The sequence below is a fragment of the Camelus bactrianus genome, chromosome 3 (assembly GCF_048773025.1).
Source record: "Camelus bactrianus isolate YW-2024 breed Bactrian camel chromosome 3, ASM4877302v1, whole genome shotgun sequence".
NCBI classification, from domain to species: domain Eukaryota; kingdom Metazoa; phylum Chordata; class Mammalia; order Artiodactyla; family Camelidae; genus Camelus; species Camelus bactrianus.
In genome coordinates this window covers 78,587,910-78,607,465 of record NC_133541.1, presented here as the reverse complement: position 1 = coordinate 78,607,465, position 19,556 = coordinate 78,587,910, and the positions used below count along the sequence as shown (strand labels likewise).

General features: G+C 49.9%; 1 protein-coding gene across 3 annotated transcripts in view; it reads right to left on the bottom strand.

Moving 5' to 3' along the window:
- Positions 1-19,556, bottom strand: part of MCC (MCC regulator of WNT signaling pathway) — a 386,552-nt gene that overhangs the window by 12,944 nt on the left and 354,052 nt on the right. For all 3 annotated transcript variants that reach the window (XM_074360457.1, XM_045507787.2, XM_074360458.1), the window contains 3 exons: positions 16,657-16,891; positions 12,898-13,104; positions 9,109-9,209 (listed from right to left, as the gene is read on the bottom strand). In XM_074360457.1, the coding sequence (XP_074216558.1) occupies positions 9,109-9,209; positions 12,898-13,104; positions 16,657-16,891 (543 nt within the window). The remainder of the gene's footprint in view (positions 1-9,108; positions 9,210-12,897; positions 13,105-16,656; positions 16,892-19,556) is intronic.

Below are 19,556 nucleotides of genomic sequence, written 5' to 3'. Positions count from 1 at the left end.
CCCATGCAGTCATTTCCTTCTGCTTGGGATGAACTCCCTCCACTTGGCTACTTTCCTTCCTTCTCATCTCAGCTTAAATGTCACCTCCTCAGAGAAGCCTACCCTGACTACCCATCTAAACATATGTCCCAGAGTTAGGACATCCCAGCACCTTATTTCCTTATTCATTGCAATCCATATTTAACTTTTTTTTGGGGGGAGCCCCAAAACATTGCAGTGACTCTATTGCATGACCCTATGTACTTTCTTCACGGTAGTCATTACAATCTGTAACTACTCATCTTTTAGAACACCCAGCTAACAGTAATAGCTGTCTCTAAGTCCTTTACAAGGAGGAAGTTATTTAATTCTCACCACAAGCCCTGGAGGTCGGTACTACTATTATCCTAGTTTTCTAGATGAGGAACATGAGGCGCAGTTAGGAGCCCTGCCAGTACGCCTGCGGAGCTGGGGTTCACGCGGGACTGTCTCACCCAAGTAAGCTGACCGACAGTGGAGCGGGACACAGCCCTGCGGTGAAGAGCACAGGCCTGTGGAGCTAAGGAGGAGATGTCCCAGGTAATGATGTGCTGCAGGTGGTGTGCTGGGGCGTGTGTTTGCCACAAGTAGCAGCAAGATGTCGGCCCAGACCTCCCTGCCAACATGTTTCTTGCACGTCTGTACGCTGCTGCTTTGCCCCTGCTCAGACAGGAAGGAGGGAGACCGGGCACAACTTAAAAGAACAAGGAGGGGGGCACAGCCATTGAGAAAGACAGGATACAAAGAAGTGGCTGGAACCACGTAAAATCAAGATGGCAATGAGCATGGTCCGGTGACTGACCTCTAGCTCACTATTCCTTCATTCAAATACTAAAGATCACTCCCCTTTGCCATGACAGTGCCAAGGATGACCCTAAAAGACCAAAAGGTGGACAGTGGCCCATCTTCTAGAAATCCCCATCCCTTCCCCAGAATAGCAAGAATATTCCTTCCACTCATTAGAGTATGAAGTTACCCAGCCCATAAAAACTAACAACCCCGTACCCCGGGGGCTGCTCTCGCCTTCAGAAACCATTCACGTTCTGTCTGTGGAGTGTCAATCTCTCCGAATAAACCTGCCTTCACTTTACTTTGGCTCACTCCTGAATTCCTTCCTGCGCAAAGCCAAGGACCCAGTGGTCCATCTCAGGGACTCAGCACGTCCCAGGACGTGATATCTGCTCCTGCATCAATGCTGCAGGATGCTCTGATGTTCTCCATCACTCCACCTGGGTGAGATCCTAGGGCAGGCCTTCTCTCTGAGCTTTTGGAACATGGGGGAAATGATAGACATGAAAAGAATTCTCAGTTACCCAAGCAACGCCCACCTCAGCCCCTCGGATGAGCACCAGTCTTTCCCTGTGCCCTGTGAGGATGGCTCCGGAGCTCAGCCATTTATTTACGTGATAATGAACGGATAGGCGCACTTTATATTCCATTAACGTCCTGCAGACCCTTGTGCATTTATGGAATTCTAAGCACAACTTCCACTGCCTGATTGCTATTATAAATCAGCCACATAGGAAGAATCAGCAAGTGCCAGTTTAATAAAACAGCACCTTTAAAAAGAATGGTCCTACTAATAAAATGGTGAAGATTCTGCTGCTTGTTTGCTCAGCAAGGGCTCCCTCTTACAAAAGACCCCAGCCTGTTCCCTGTTCATTTCATTCCATTCTTTTTACGGCTCAGACAGTATTCATCCATAGCTACTGAAATAGGGGTTATTCAGTGCCATGTTTCTCCTCTCATGTGTCCTTTAAGTCCAGAACTTTTCTAGAGCTGGGCAGGTAATTTTGGAACTCGGACATGGATCTGAACTTGGGGAGGCTTGCTGTGGTTTGCTCTAAGGCCCCGACAACCACGTGCTCCGCGGGCACTGATGGGTGACGTGTGGTTGGCATCTTCAGGGGCGCAGAGAAGAGGTGACCGAGGGAGCTTCGGAAGGATGAGTGTCCTACTGGAGGGGATGAGGAGGAGGGGTCTGCAGGCTGAGAGAGATGGGGTGGGACATGGGGAGAAAGCAAAGGACGTGCTTGCAGAAATACGGACTGGTCAGATGAATCTGGACTACAGATATGTGTAAGGAAACATCTTAAATGCGGACCAGGAAGTCCAGTTAGGGACCTACAGGTGATCCTGAAGGCTGAGCCGCTGAAGGTGTCTCTGCAGAGCCACATGACCGGAAGTGTATTTTAAGATCCTTCTGGTGGCAGAACACAAGATGAGACTAACGGGGGAATGTCCCACTGGGATGCTACTATGGGTTCTGAGGAGTTGCAGGCTAAACTGGGAGAAGGCAATGCCAATGGCGTGGAATGGATGGGATTTTAAGGGAAAAAACCAGTACAATCTGCTGACAAGAGGTAGAGATAGAATTCAAAATTATAATCCTGGATCACTAGAAGAATTTAATTTTTAATATAAACAGGAATTTTAAAAAGGAGGCCAATTTCAAAGGGCAGGAAGAAACAGATTCTAATTTGTTTTGGACATGCAGTGTTTTAAGGCTCTAGCCTGATACTTGGGGAAGATGTCCAGTGGGCAGAGAACTGAGCTGAGATAATTTAGGGACCACTCAGAAGGAGCAAAGTCATCAGAGCTGAAGCCGGACAGCTGGGTGAGTAAGCCATGATCCCCGCCTCCAAGGGGTGTCCCCGAGAGGAGCGGAGGGTGGAAGAGTCGAAGGAGAGGCAGGCAGAGAAGAAGAGAGCAATGATGTGTTCCATGATAGAATGGAATTCAAGGCACACAGGAGCCAAAAAATGAATAACTTTATAGACAGGGACGAGGCGCACGACTGTGAGTGCCGGGGATGTGCAGGGCAGAGGCAGCAGCAGGGAGGAAGTCCCGGAGGCACAGGGGATGCGTGGTCAGGTGTGGCTCAGGGTGGGAGGGGGTGTGTGACGGAGGGCGAGGGTGGAGAAGCAGGCAGGCGTCAGAGACACACTTGCTAAGGAGCTTAGGCACAGACAGCCGGGAGTCCCTGGAAGGTCTGAAGTAACGAGGTGTTGCAGGCGGAATTCTGAAACGGCCTGAGATTTTGGCCCTTGGTTTACACACACCTCCCAGCTACTGAGTCAAACTCTCATCTCGGTGCTGCTGTCGGGGACCTTTGCAGATTGTAATTAAGGCCCCAGACAGCTGACCCTAGGATAAGGTTGTTCTGGGTAGACCTGACCTGATTAGATGAGCCCTTAAAAAGGACTGGGCTCTTCCTGGAAAGAGATTTGGAGCAGGAGAGGGATTTGATGAGGCAGGTGCTTGCTGCTTTGAGGACGGTGTAGCCCGTGCAGAAGGAGTCCTAGAGGCCTCTAGGAGTGGGAGTTACCCCTGGCCAACAACCAGCAAGAAAATGGGATGTCAGCCCTACAACTACAAGGAACTGACTTCTGCCAACGGGCAGAATGAACCTGGAAGCAGGTTCTTCCCAAGAGCCTCTGGATGAGAACACGGACCTGGAGTCAAGACTGCAGCCTCGTAAGATCCTGAGCAGAGAAGCCAGGATCTGCTGTGCCCAGATTTCCAACTCGTGGAAACTGTGAGCTAATGAATGCGCTTTGTTTTAAGCTACAAAGCTCAGACCAACTTGTTACACGGCAATGGAACACTGTGTGAGAGTGACCATCAGATGCGCATCTCAGAAAGCGGCTCTGTGAGCCTGAAAGACTCGCTGCTTTGCTGGGCCTCACTCAGGAGCGCAGAGCTGTGCCCGGGGGCTCCTCCTCAGACAGAGCTCCTTCAGGGCTCTGCTTCCTGTGGGGCCACCTCCAACCAGCTGTCTCCGCTTCTTGCCTCTCCCCTTCTTGACCCACTCCTCCTTGCAACATTTTCTTTTCTGGCTTCTGTGTCACTTCTGCAGGTGGATGTGTCTGTCAGTTGTCTGGAGTCCCTTCCTTTACCACTAGTCCACCCAGTGGCGGAGGCCCACGCACCAGGGGTGACCGGAGGGCTCCCACCCCGTCGCTCTGAACTCTGAGATGCCGCCTTGGGCGCCTTCCCGCGTGGGCCAGCTCCACTCCCAAGAGGGGCACAGCCAGGTCCCCCAGATCTGGTCTTCTGTGACCATGTGGACTAATTAGACGGAGCTCCCTGCCCCCGATGTCTCCTTACAGGGACCTGACACACAGCCCTCTACCACCAGCAGCGGCTCACTCAGTACTCATCAGAGAGATAAAGGGAAGTTTCGGTGCCCCTCTCCTGCTTGATGAGTAGGTTGCATCCTGTCCCTGGGCAGAGTGGCTGCTGCAATCTGTAGATTGCCTTCGCTTAGTGTCTTACAGAACCATCTGGCACATGCAGACACAGGTGGCAGAGCCAGTCCCTGAAGGGCTCAGCGGAGCCCCTGGCAGGCCTGTGAGTAAATGAGCACAGACTGGTGGGGAGAGGGCGGCCGACCTCTGTGGCGCCGGTGTGGGAGCTGGACCAGGTCCTGTCCTGCTCGGGGCCGGCGACAGGCAGACCTGGAATCGCCTGAGGTGGTGCTACATGCTGCTTCTCCTCAAGTCACATTACTTTCCTGAGTACTCCCTGTCCCCCAGCACTGAGAGGCACAGCATCCCAACCCTTTAAACACAGTGACCTGGGGGCTGTGCGTCTGAGGATGTCTGTCCCCACCACCAGCACATCACGCGCCTTCTGCATTCGGTGAACGGCTATGTGGTTGTGTACCTGGAGCCCAGGGATGCCCACTCGCCCAGACCGTGCACACTACAGGGGTCCAGGAGTAGGTGAGCCCGTATGAGAGGGCTCAGCTCACACTCATCTGTAAGCAAACCTTGATTAGAAATCCATGCTAACCAACAGGGGCCCAGCAGAGCAGACGAAGGTGTGCGATTTCCCCACTGCCTCGCTGTGTGACCTTGGGAAATCACTCAGCCTTGCTGTGCCAGTCTCCCTCTGCCTCCCCTGCCCCCCTCATCATATGGAGAACACCACCTGCTCGTCACCGCCTCCTAAGAATGTCAGAGAGGAAATAGTCTGCTCCTCTCAGCTGTGCTCAGGTCCCCAAGGCAGCTACGCAAACACCATGTTAAGTATAGAGCAGATTCATTTCTGAAAATCCCTCTCCATAACTGAATTTTTACAGTTCACTTCCTTGGTGGAAAGGTTATTCAGTTAAATTTTACTAGGACCGAGAGCAAGAGAGGATTGTGGGGTCGAGAAGGGTTTTGTTGTGTTCAGCCTGTGCAGACAACAGCAAAAATGAGGTACCCTGGTAAGAAAACTCTTCACATGCAACGCTGGAAACTGGTCACGTCCAGATGCGGTTTTATGGCAGTGCCGGAGCCAACAAACCACAATAAACGTTCGTGGAAGTGGAGGGAACGAAATCAGACCAGATGGCAGTTCAGTGGTAACTGTGTGATTGCAGAGAGTCCCGGTTTTGTTCCAAACAGAAGGTGGGGAGCAGACACACAGCGAGAGCAGGGCTGGTGGGCAGGGAGACCAAGGCTGCAGGCCGGCAAGGGGCTGGGGGGACCAGGCTGGGCCGGGCAGTAACAGAACCAGTGACTGGAAGGTCACAAGGCACCTTCCAGAGGGGCTCTCCTCCAGAAAAGACCACCGCGCAGCCTCCACCCGCCCCCTCCGCACCTGCTCTTTTCATCCGGCTCCCTAGGCCCACAACTGTGCTATTTGGAACCAACCTTTTCCAAGGAAGGAATCGTTCTGAAAATTCTGAGAAGGTTCTCTCAACTGACTCAACCACTACCTCAGTGGTGATTTAATACCTTCAAAGAAGGTGTTAGTTTTCACTTGATTTTTAAAAATAAAAACACCCCCAAACATTAGCCCTCGGGCGTCTGTATTATATACCCTCATGAAATGATGACTCCAGTTTCTAGGCTGTATTTACAGTGTAACGATGTCATTTTCCTTTTTCCCGCAGCCCTGTGGGCTCTTTCTTGGCTCCATATATCCAGGGCTTGATTAGAAATCCATGCTAACCAACTTAAGCCTGGTTATTGGAAATCCATTGTGACTGACAGAGCAAATGAAATCTCTTTATGTTTAGTCAGCAGAACCTGCATCCTGCTTGTGCCAGCAAAGGCCTCAGAGATTGGGGGAACATGGAAAATGCAGGCACTTAAGTTACACATACAATATCCCAATGGCTCCCAGCTGGAAGCAGGGGTGGGGGAGCCTTGCATCCCGAGTTTCTGGCACAGAGATGTCATTAGGATCGGTGGAGGGCAATTTTCCCCTGCCGCTTCTCTCTTCCCGCATCGAGCAAAGCGATTACCATTTAGCCACATGGCCAGAGGCGCTGGCAGTGTAAAAGCAGAGCTATTACAACTTGGAAGGAAACGCAAAAAGTGGCAGTGAGTAAACTAGGAGGGTAGTGAGGTTCTCCACGAGGCAGCCTTCCATCCATCCTCAGCCTGGAGGCAACACTATACATGAACATCCAGCCCCAGCTGGACCGAGGCAGCAGCCTGAGCATATACTGCTGCCTTCCCCTCCTACCCCAAACCCCCAGAAATTATGGGAAACGTGTTTTTTAAAAATCCTCATGCATGACGGAAACCAAGGAGTGCTCTTTGTCTACAAGAAACCACAAGCAATCATATAAAAGCAAAGGCAGATTTTTACTCTTCCAGCAAAAGGAAACCACAACTCAAAACGCACACAGAAGAAAGTGGCTACAGAAGCAGAAGGGGCTTCAGAAGTGCTCCAACCAGAGGTGCTGGTCATCAGAACAAGACGGGACCAGATGCCTGGGTCAGATACACGGCCTGGAGAGCTGACGTCAGCCAGGAGAAACAGAAAGCCCAGAGGCGAGCTTGTGAGCCAAAGCCAAGAAAGAGTCACAAATCAAATCTCAACTCTAAAAACTACCATGGGTGGCAGTGGGGGAAGGGGGTGAGTACAGCTCAGTGGTGCATGCTTAGCATGCTAGAGGTTCGATCCCCATTAAAAAAGCACACACACACACAGAAACCACACAAAAAAGCCCTCACATGTGAGGGAACAGTCAACACAACAGACAAAACAATCTTTTAAGTCCTGGGTTTGATCCCCAGTTCCTCCATTAAAAAAATAAATATATAAATCTAATTATCCCCCCCTAAACAAACAACAAACAAAATAAGATTTTAGAATAAGTATAATAAATGTCCTCAGAGATGCAAGAAGATGTCATTACAAAAGAGCTGACAGGTTTCATCACCAAAATAACTCAACACATCAGCCTAACACCATGATGGTTACAGCTGAAGAACAAAGCAGTGAGCTGGGAAACGGAGCTCAAGACCCTCCCGAGAAGAGTGCCATCTGACAGGGCTGCCACAGCCACGGGCTGCTGAGCGCTGGCAGCGTTGGCTGATTTGAATCTCAGATGTGCTGTAAGTATAAACTTATAAATTTACAGTCGATTTTGACTTAAAAATTTTGGTTAAAAAAATTAGAAGATAAGCTATCATTAATATCTTTAAAAATATTGATTTACATACTGAAATGATGTTTTGAATAGATGCAGTAAAATAAAATACACTATTAAAGTGGACTGTACGTGTTTCTTTTTACTTTTTTAATGAGGCTGATAAGATATTTAAAATTACTGTGTGGCCACTGAGAATGTCCATCATTAAAAAGTCCACAACCGATAAATGCTGGAAAGGGTGTGGAGAAAAGGGAACCCTCCTACACTGTTGGTGGGAATGTAGATTGGTGTAGACGTTATGGAAAACAGTATGGAGATTCCTCAAAAAACTAAAAACTGACTTATCATATGATCCAGCAGTTCCACTCCTGGGCATATATCCAGAGAGAACTCTAATTCGAAAAGATACATGCACCCCAATGTTTACCGCAGCACTGTTTACTAATAGTCAAGACATGGAAACAACCTAAATGTCCATCAAAAGATGACTGGATAAAGAAGTTGTGGGGTACATGTACAATGGAATACTACTCAGCCATTTGCTGCAACATGGATGGACCTGGAGATATGTCATTCTAAGTGAAGTAAGCCAGAAAGAGAAAGAAAAATACCATATGGTATCACTTATATGTGTAATCTAAAAAAATAAGGCACAAATAAACTTATCTACAAAACAGAAACAGACTCACATAGAGAACAAACTTATGGTTCTGGGGGTGGTAAGGAAGCGGGCAGGAAGGGATAAATGGGAAGTATGAGATTTGCAGATACTACCTACCATATATAAAACAGATAAACAACAAGGTCCTACTGTATAGCACAGGGATCTATATTCAATATCTTGTAGTAACCCATAATGAAAAAGAATATGAAAATGAATGTATGTATGTACACGTATGACTGAACATTATGCTGTACACTAGAAATTAACACATTGTAAACTGACTATACTTCAATGATAAATAAATAGGTAAAAAAGAAAAATAAAGAAAAATAAAATTACAGTGTGGCTTGCATTTCATTTCTACTCGAGGGCCCTACTCTAGAACAGAATGCAGAAAGGTAGTGAGAGGATGAAAAGTCAGGGTGTGGAAGACAGAGCTACAGGGAGAGAACGGAGGGGAAGAGGCCCTGCCACACTAAAGGAAAACTGTCCACAAGTGAACGCACAAGGAGCCCTTCTGACTGGAAAGAACCAGTGATGCAGAGGGCGGCATTCTCACTGAAGCTGGAAACAAAGTAAAGACCTCCATTTTTTTCCTTCACTCAACTGAATTATCTTTATACTTCAGGTATATGATCGATGTATAAAGCAGCCAAAGAAATCGTTAAAAATTCCATAAAGATCCAACCAGAATTTACTTGCAACACTCCATCCCAGTGATATTGCAAGATGTCTGTTCTGGTTGTCACCACTGAACACAGACCCGAGGTTCCGGGCAATGCCACACCACCACACAGAAGCCAAGAAAGAGGCGTTTTCTATCTGCAGGTGAAATGACTGCCTACATACTCTCTCAGTCACCCCCTTCTCTGGCCTCCAAGGCCGGGGCGAAAGGAAGACACATTGGCACCCTCTCCGTCCCAGGCAGCCTGTAACGCTCCATGAAGAGCCAACGACACCTGCAGCTGAGAGAACTCAGGGCCAAGCCCTCCCCCCCGGGATAAACACATCGTCAGTCAGGGCTGCGGGCGCGCAGGGTGCTTACCGTCGGATGGCATTAGCGAACTCAGCGGCCAGCTCGCTGTCGCTGCACGTCGTCCGTAGTTCAGCCAGAGACAGCGCCGGGGAGGTGGCGTCAGGACACTCCTGGGGACACAGACACACGGGTTAGGCGTGGAGCCAAAGCCGAGCACCTGCTGGCCGAGCACGGAGGTGACCAGGCAGCGGGGGCAGCTCCCCGGGTACTGGCCTCCGTAGGCTGCGCGGCGTGCTCTGAGTACCCACGGGGAGCCGGGCGCTGGTCTGAGCGCCTCCCATGTGTTCTCTCACCTAATCATCAGGACGACCTTCCAAGGCGGATACTCTCACTGGCCCCACTTTGCCAAGGAGAGCACTAGGGCACAGAGACGCTGCACTGCCCCACGTCACCAGCTAGGACGCGGCGGGACCAGGATTCCAACCCAGGCCAGTACTCTTAGCCACTGGGTAAGCCTCTCATAATTCGTAAAAGCCTTTTGTAACTTGCAAGTGGGTAACATGTGCGTATCCTTTTGTGGTCCCTCCCTCCTTCCCTCCATCCCACATCCCCTTGGGAGAAAACCTGTCTTCTCCAGATTTGGGGGCTTTACTGAGTTCCATGTAACCATCTAGAAAACCAGGAAAGAGGGTTTTACCATGTCTTAGCATGAGACAGGAACTTTGACATCACCTCAACCAAATCCTCTCATTTACACATGAGGAAACACAGGAACTGGAACACCTATTCTCAATGGAGTTAAGACTGTTCATAAGGCAGTGACCACACCCACCTGAGCGGCCACCCTTCCTGCCTACAGGCAGAGGGCAGCTGCTAGGCTGGTGATGAAACAGCCGGGGGACAGCGTTTATATAACAACTCGCTCAGTAGACGTTTACTAAGGATCTACCACAGCCCAGGCTTGGGCATGAAAAGCTTGTGATCTGGTACCTGAGGCAGTTTGTAAATAGAACCTTCTATCACAGTGGGACGGGCGCTACAAGGAAGCATGAACCCAGAGCTAGAAACCAGACAACAGAGGAGCACTGGGTCTCCTCAGCCCACTGGTACAGAAATGCCACCACACCCAGGGCTCCTCTGGGGCTGACAGCAACACCTGAACACCTTCCCCGGGCCGGGTCTCTGCCGGACCTGCTTCCCCTTCCTCCTCTCCATTCAGTGGCCTGAAGACGCGGGCCCCCTCTGCCAGCCCTGGGTCACCTTCAGAGTCCAATACCCTCTTTATGTACGTCATCTCCCCCATGGCGTTAACATTTCATAAGGCTACTTAAAGGCAGGGACAGCTTTGTCTCACCCGGTGCCTCTCATAGAACACGTCCGGTAATCTCTGTTGCATACAGACAAGAACTGAAAAAACCTGTGTGACGTGGACAAGATTTGGGACCCAGACTGTTGGCTGGAGGAAATTTTTAAAACAAGTACGACAGCCACCTTGTGGAGCGAGAGTGGATGTTCTAGACCCCAGTCTGGCCTGCCACCTGTTTTGATAAGCCCACAGGGCTAAGAACTGTTTCTCTCTTTTTGAAATCATGAAAAAAAAATCAAAGAAGTATTTTGTGATGTGCAGAAACTCTGTGGAATCCAAATTCCAGTGGCCGTGAGTGTCGTCAGAACACAGCCACGCGCCGTCGTGTCTGGGCGGTCCCTGCCTCTGCAGCAGAGTCCTCATAATCCAAAAACCCTGAGATACTGACTATCGGGTTTTTACGGTGCACGGGCCCCTGCTCCAGACTGTTTGCCTCCTCTGCCAACGAGTAAGCCCAAAGGAACAGCCCAGAGGGGAGATATTACTGACAGAGTAAATGGATCTAATTTTTGAAAGACAAAATAATCAGCTTACTCTAATTTCATTACCTGAACAACACAGGGTACTCTTAGAAAGCTTCTTACTCTAATGTAAAAAAGTAAAAATAAAAATGAATCATCTGGCCGTTTCCATCAAAGAGATTTCTGTACTTTGAAGCCATTCCACAAAACGCAGTGCTTCCCCCAGTCAAAATAAATACTCAAAACTGGGGGAAAATGCTCAGTTCATGGGCCTTCTGGCAAGAGCCTGGCAAGCCCACCTCCACCACACCCTAAGGACACACACACGAACACTAGGGCTCTGTCTCTCAGTCACTGTCCCAAAGTGACTGCTAACAGACTCAGAAGGCTGTACGGAGGCTCTGAGCTGCTGGCACATGCCCGAGCCCCAAAGACTCCCACGTGAAACAGCACTGCAGAGGCCTCTGGCCACCCCGACCCGACTTCCCAGGCACCGGGCATGTGGTTTCGGGGTGCACCTGCACCGTGACCTTTCCAAAACCCAGACTGTGTCACGTCACCGCCTGCCAAAACCCCTCAGCGACTCCTCCCCATCCTTGGGAGGGCACAGCCGGCTCCCTCTCCGGGCAGTGTATCAGTTCCTCCTCCCTCGGGTCTCTGCCCATGCTGGTCCATCAGCCTAGGGTGAACTTTCTTGTCTTCCCTGTCCTCTTCATTGGGCTAGCTCCCACTCTCCACTAGGTCTCAGTTCAGGAAACCTGTCCCTAATTCTCCAAATCTGGATTTTGGGTCTGGCCTGCAACTTCCCTTGCACTAGGCATTGATCCTTGCTCAGGACACTGTGTCCCAGTGTTAGGATCACCTGTTTGCCCATCAGCATCTCCTGCTGGTATCTAACTCCTGGACCTGCCTCCAGCATCTGGCCTGGACCAAATCCCATCATCATATGAAAAGATGACTAGAAAGCAGCTGGGGTCTCGGGAGGGTGGCCCAGCCAGGTGCCATGGCCATGGACTTCCGTGGCACCCTACTAGGTGAGAGGCGGGCAAATGGTAGCTGTGGCCTCTGTAGAACATGCATCACAGTCCTTAGCTGTTTAGGGAGTGACCATTCACTGCCACCCAGCATTGGTAAGTTGCTTTCTTTGCACGACGCTCAGGGTGGAGACACTCCTGCACTCAGGCTGTGAGGAGCCACTCATTAGACCAGCAAGTCAGTGCATGGCCACAAGTCCTGGGCCTGACAAAATGGGGTCAGGAGGAGCTAGAGTTTATTAGAAACAGCAAATCTGAAGCACAGAATCCCAGCACCCTGGGACAAGGGATATCTTTAGGGTCCAGAGTATTTTTTTTCTCCAGTGCTGGACTCATTCTGAGATAGAGGATGATGGAAATGAGCTTGGATTCTAGAAAAAAAGGCTTGTGGGCTAATGAAGGTGTGAGTTTGCAGGACGCTCTCACCGAGAGCCCACTCCCTGTGAGTCCCTGTGGGTGGAGCAGGGCTTGCTTTCTTCCTCCGCTTCCGGCTTCCTCGGGGAAAGTCGAGGCAAAACAGAGAGGAGGGGGGCCCATTAGCCATACGGGTTAAATCCTGATTCTGCCTCTTACTGCTGCGAGACCCCCTCGTTTCTTTTAAACTTTATTTTCCTCATGTAAATGAGGATAACTCTTCTTTCCTCAGAGTTGTGAGACTTCAGGGAGATAATGAATGCAACCATCAGTTCAGGAGTGATAAACAAATGATGTCACCATGTGACGCGAGAGGAGGGAAAACCAGAATCAGACTCCTGGGCCGCTGCCCAGATCACTGCCCTGAAGACTGTGGTCCGTGAAAATGCTTTAACTGTTACATAAAGTGAGATAAAAAACAAATGTGGATTGGATTTCTCTGCACCCAAAATGGCACACTCTTTCAGATTTCTGGAATGGATTGCAGTTCCTACATGAATAAGGAAACCGAGTCAGAAGGGCAGTGAGGAGCCTGGCGGCCCCGGGCAGGAAGCAAGGCCCGAGCCGGAGCCCCCGCCCCTACCTTGCCGGACTTGTCCTTGCCGCCACTGCTGGTGGAGCTGAGGGACCGTGTGCGCTGCTCCTTCTGCTCCTCCACCTCGGACTTCAGGTGCTCGATGTGCACCAGGTAGGCCTGCTCCTGGGCCTCCCGCGTGCTCAGCTTCAGCTCCAGGGCCTTCTTCTCTTTCTCCAGGAGGTAGAGCTGGGCCTTGAGCTCGGCCATTTCCTCCTGCGAAGCACAGAGCGCATGAGGTGCCCGCAGTGAGAGCAGGGCTGGGCCGGGAAAGGGGGTGCGCGGCGACAACCCACGGCCTGGCGGGAGCTGTCACTTTGCAGCTGGGGAGACGATGATGGGGAGGAGACCAGATGGCTGTCTCCACGCAACTGGAGGACTGACTTGTGCACCAAGCCATGTGCTCGTCACCATGGACCAGAACTGGGGTAACTGGGTAGAAGGTACAGGCGAGTGGCCATTGGCTCACTATCAGGAAAACCTTTCTAACAACCCGCCTCTGCTTCCCCAGTGGTCGCACCTGCCTTGCTGGAAGCCAGTTTAGTTTTCTGACCCACAAAGGCTAAGCTTCATCAAAGGGGTGGTCAAAGAGGTCATTCATACAAGCCTGGGTCTGACTAGGTCCCTTCCAATCCCCGTTTGCTTTTCCATTTTCCGCGACACCAATGCCCATATTTAATCACCCCCGATGGCAGTCTGGGGCCCTGCAGCTGTGCCAGAAATGATACTGCCCCCCGCTCTTGTCTCCTTTAGGGCCCCAGATGAATCATTAGCAACAGGGCCCTTGACAGGTGACTCCTCACCAGGTCACTTCTTGAAGTGCCTCAAGAGAACTCAAATCAGAGTTGGCTGTGGAGAAAAAGTGACTCCACCGTGGGACAGTGCTGTCCTGGGACCAGAAACCAGATGGCAGTGGTAACCACCAGCATTTATTTAGCACGTAACAGGATTTTAAATGTTTACACAAAGTAACTCATTTAACCCTCCTGACCAGAAACAGGCATTACAAGTCCCTCCATTCCAGGACGGGAAACTGAGGCACACAAAAGTGAAACCTACCTGCTTAGCTCAGCCCACGGTTACTGGGTGAACTGTGAACCCAGGACATCTGGCTTGGAGCCCGTGTAACCACTAAGCCCCCTTCCAAGGCGAGCCTGTGCACTATGCTTGTCCCTCACCTCTGCCGGAGGGTGAGTCCACTCCCTCATGACCACCAGGTCAGTCTCCCCAGGTATCTCTATGATCTTCCTCAAAAGGAGCCTTTACAACACCAACTCACTGCCTTGACAGGGATTCACCCAGGTCACCGACTCTGGTCACCCCCGGAGTGACCCTTCTCTGAGGTAACAAGCCAGGCCCGGGGAGGAGATGTTCTGTTCCCAATGTGGGGAAATACCTGAAGGGCACCCGCCGTGGCTAGTAATACTCAGGGAGGGGGCGTGGGCCACAGAGAAGGCGACGTGCTGAGCAACTGCTCAAAAAAAGACGCCAAACCTTTCCTGATGACATAAAGCCAGGATGGAAGGTGTTTCCATACACTGGACTTTCTCATCCTTGGCCATTAGATGCAGGATTCTGAAGGATCTGGCAGCACTGCAGACTGAGCTAATGGGGACAGTCACACCCAGAACAAACATACAAATGCAAGCTTGAGAGAAGGAAAGATGAGATCGAGGGAGCCAGAAATGAAGCAGGAACTCTGCCCGCGAGGGAAGGCGGCAGATGGGTGGGGAGGCCCCAGACCTGGGCTTTCGGCAGCCACGCAAGAGCAGGGCAGAGGGCCAGGGCCGAGACCCCTGTAGGAGTGGGACTCTCCACGTACCACCGAGAGAGGGCACGAGAAGACTTCCTTTCTGGAGGAGTGGCAAGGAAACGTGTCATCACTCAGGCTTTGGGTGAGAGAATTAAAAAGAGCCTCACTTGAGGAATCAGACAACAAACTCGAGTCTTCTGTAGACGTGGAACAATTCCTAAGCCAACATGATAACAAGAACTAGTCCTAAATCTCTGAAAACCACAGGTCCACACAGATCTAAGCTCACAACCACTCTACAGGGACATCTCCAACCCAGGACCCACAGGGCCCCCTGCAAGACACAATCTCCACCGAGGATGGACCAGAACCTCCATTCTCCCCCTACCCCACACACACACATGGGAAAGGACATGAGTCATGCTGAGGCAGAATCAGCATTTACAAGAACCAGAATTAACAAGGGGAAAAACAGACAATATTTAAAACAATTAAAGACAAAAGGAAGAGCAGGCATAATGAGAGGGTTAAAAGAGGGTTCAAAAAAGAAGAGTGGGTTTGAAAAGGAACCAAGTGGGTCATCTGGAGATCAAAGGTGTTTCCTAAAGATCAAGTACAAGTTAAAAAAACAAAAAACAAAAAACCCCCGAAAACTTGAGTTTCTCAGCAGTCGTATCCTAGAACAAAACAGCGAAATCCAACGCAATCTACTGCCAGTGGATTTGCTGTGGGTGAGCACACGCCCCTGAATGCACTGCTAGGGACAGTCAGGGAAGGGAGGTGATGCTGCTGTTTGTTCTTCAAAAACTGCCAGGGAGGGAACCACACCAGAGCCTGCAGGCTGCCCTGGGGCATGATGTTATGAGTTATTTCCCTCACAGCCTTTTCTTTTTGCAGGAAAGGTAATTTAGGTCTATTTTTTAATTCATTATTTTAAATTTTATTTATTTATTTTTTAATGGAAGTCCTGGGAACTGAGCCTAGGACCTCATGTAAGCTAAGCACACACTCTACCATGGAGCTATACCCTCCCTCACTTCACAGCTTTTTGTAATTTCTACTTTTCAGAAAATTTCTATGATGTGTACATATTTTATTTGTAAGGAACAAAGAGACAATGAGAGCTTTTCATGCACCAAAAGTATCTTTCCTGGACAAAATAATACTGAATTTATCACACAATAAATTGGTTGAATATGAAAAGGAAATCCGTAGTCTTTGGCCAAAGGAAACGTAACATTTGGAAGAAATAATGGAAGGGCAGCTTCAGAGCTCATGCCGCAGGGTGCAAAGGCCCACAGAGAAGGGAAAGCGGCACGGCGATTAGGAACTCAACGCCCGGCTCAGGGGCAGTGAGGGAGAACCAGGTAACACCGCGTAAGGACCCCCGCGGGAGTGAAGTCAGGGTCTGAGCTGAGAGGGTGGGACCAAGATCTGACCTGAATCTGCTGCCCCTGCCCACACTCTTCCCAGGCGTCACCTAGACTCCGGCTCGAGTAGCCACTGAGGGCAGGGACCTGCTGACCAAGTCGCCCTGAGGTGTCACGGATACTCCAGGTGGCACAAAAGGCACCAGGGTGTCTGGAAACCAGGGCTCTTGTCCGGATTCCGCGACTGGCCTTGTCCTGTCCTCCCCTGCTGCATGTTAACAGCATCCACCTGGGAAGCCCACGCAAGCATTCCGGAGATCAGGGGTCCTTTCACACGGACAGAGAGGCTGCTCCACCCTGTGGAGGTCTGCTCTGAGGAGAGGTGGTCCATCCTGGCCTAGCCCACCCTGAGGCGTTCTCCAGAGTTCAACCCATCTCTCCAGGAACACATCCAGCCCAAGTGACACCCAGACAGATTGAAACCATCCCTGTTGACACATGAGGCTCTGGCTGTCCTCTAGGGAGAGGTGCCCGACTGAACACCGAGGGCCCGACTCACTTTCGGGGCCTTTTTATATTTCATCCTGGTGACAGGAGTGACTGGGATCAGGGTTTGCACACAGGCTCCTCCCCCTCCCCCGATACCTTCATGGCCATCAGCTCCTGCATCAGCACTGCATTTTCCAGATCCAGCCGCTGGCTGTCTCCCCGGGGCTTGACGTCGTAGCTGAGAGGATCGATGTGGATGCTTTCCAGCTCCAGCATGGTCAGCTTAACCGCGGCCCTGTCATTCTTGAGCTGCTGGATGTAATCCTTCAGCCTCTGCTCATCTTCTTTAGTGAACTCTGTGTCACAGCTGCTGGCCGTGGAGCTGGTGGTGCTGGGAAGCAGAGAAAACCCACCACATCTCCAGTCATTGCTAACAAGTCTTTTTTCCCTCAGTCTTCTCCATACCCCTCCTTTCCCCTGGCATTTAGATGGTAATCCAAAAAAAAACCCCCCAAAATGCAAAAAAAACCCCATTCTTCATGGCATAGTAAACTGATATCACCTTCTAAGAAAGAAATGAATATGAAGAATAACAGAAGTGTTTATATACTTTAACACAATGTGTGGACCCTAGAAATGAATGCAAAGGAAATAATTTCATTGAAGCAACAAGATACATATGTACAAAGATGTTTCACGGAATATAAGGTTTAGTGATGGTTAACTTCAGATGTCAGCTGGGTTAGGCTATGGTGGTCAGCTGCTTGGCCAAACATCCATGTTAGATATTGTTGTGAAGGTTTTTTTTTTTACATGTCATTGACATTTAAACAAACAGACTTTGAGTAAAGCAGATTACCCGCCATAATGGACAGGTCTCATCCATAAAGGTGGGTCTCATCCAATCAGTTGAGGCCTTAAGAGACTGAAATCCCCCAAGAAAGAAGAAATTTTGCCTCCAGACTGCCATTGAATTCAAGACTGCAACATTAACTCTTGCTGAGGTCTCCAGCCTGCCTGCCCTGTAGATTGAGGACTCCAGCCTCCATAATCCAATGAGCCAATTCATTAAAATCAATAAGCCAATCAACCAGCTTTTCCACACATACACACACACACACACCCCCAAACACCCCTGCTGGTTCTGTTTCTCTGGGGAACCCTAAAACAGAGGCGCTGCCTTTACCTGGGACCTGAGAAATGTATACACTTTGTAGATTAAGAGGTAGCACAACTCAAATTCTCTGTGCCTATTTCCTCATCTTTAAAATGAAGGTCATACAGTACATGCTTCCTAGTTGTGGTGAAGGTTAAATGAGATAAAATCAAAATGTCTGAAACAGTGCCCAGCACAAAGCAAGTATTCAATAAGCAGAGCTATCACTCATTTGTTTAAGAAATATTAGAGTGCCTACTATGGGTCACTTTTCCAGGCCCTAGAAAAATCTCAGCCTTCATGGAACTCATATTCTAACAGGGGAGACAAACAAGTAAAATAGATGGCATCTCAGGCAATGAGTCACACCAGGGAGAGAAATGATGCAGTTGTGGGGAGCACAGAGATGGGATGGGGTGATTCTTCCAAACAGAATTGTAGGGAAGGCCTCCCTGATAGACTTACGTTTGACTAGACTTAAAGGAGGCGAGAGAGGGAGCTATGTGGAAATGTGGAGGAAGAGTGGGATCTGTTAGTATCCCCAAACAGAGGACACAGCAAATGCAAAGGCCCCAAGGCAGCGAGGTTGGCTGGCCACCAAGAATGAGACTGTGACTGAATTAGAGTCTGCTAGGGGAGAAGTCAGGGAAGGGTGTGTGTTGGGGGTGGGCAGGGTGTCAGGCTACACAGAGTATCAGAAAGGTGGTGTTTGTTTTTTTTTTTTCTACAATTAGAATTAGAAGCCACTGGAGGGTTTATAATAGAGGAGTGACACGATGTACCTTACATTTTAGCAGGATCTCTCTGGCCGCTGTACTGAGGAGAGATGCAGAAAGGCCAGAACAGAGGGAGGGAGGCTTTTTGGGGGCCATTACAACAATCTTGGGAGAGATGGTAGAAGCTGGGAAGGCAGGAAGGAGGTCAAAAAATTATGAATCATCAGGGTTTGTGCTCTGAAGCTGTATTTTAAAAAGGACAAGATGGGAGAAGCAACAACACCCTCCAGATGGAACACTTCAGGGGCAACTGCATAAAGAAACAAAGGAGCTCAAGAGAAGCATCAAAGAGCAAACAGTACCACCAGCAGAGGGCACTGGGGAGCCAGCAGGGCGTCTGAGGATGACAGCTGCCCAACAAGGACTCAGCCTAGGGAGAACACGGGGTCCCTCCCTCAGCATCTCAGCGTTCTTCAACAAAGACCTGCTTGCTAACAGTTTGGCGGCAGGCATGCCTCGTACAAAACCATTCAACAGGACTCAGAGCTGGCCTTCATGGATTGCCAACACAACATGGAGTGACAGATGTCCAATGTCCCACACAGAAGCAACAAAGTCAGAGGGAACTGAAGTGGTGGCACTGCTCACGGAGCATTCCACAGGGCTGAGTGTGCGCTCCCAGGCGTGGTGTGTTTAGACAGTGCGGTGCTGGGAACTAGCAACACTTCCCTTCCCGTGAGTTGGGAGGAGGCTTCAGGTAGGAAATCCATCAACAGAGGTTCACTTTACAACTTGAGTCCTTCTTTTCATTAAAAATCATTTTGGAAAATTTTGAACACACGGAAAACAGAGATAAACCAACACCTGGGTGACCTTTTTGTCACATTTTCTTTGAAATGCTTTCTTTAGAAATACAACATTCATGCTTGAGGCACCCTTTGTTTCCTGTCACTCAAAAAATTTCAAAAGTTAAAGGGCACTAGAAGCTAGAGTTCTCTTATTATTCTGCAGACCCTGAAAGGATACTATGTTGGCAGATTTTCCATTGAGCAGGACTGGTGTCCCTTGGTGGCTATCAAAGAGTAGTCACAGGACTGGCCATGGCAGCACCCCCTGGGAACCTTTTAGGAATGCATGTTCCCAGGCCCCACCCCCAGTCCTAGAGTTGAGAGCTCTGGGAGTAA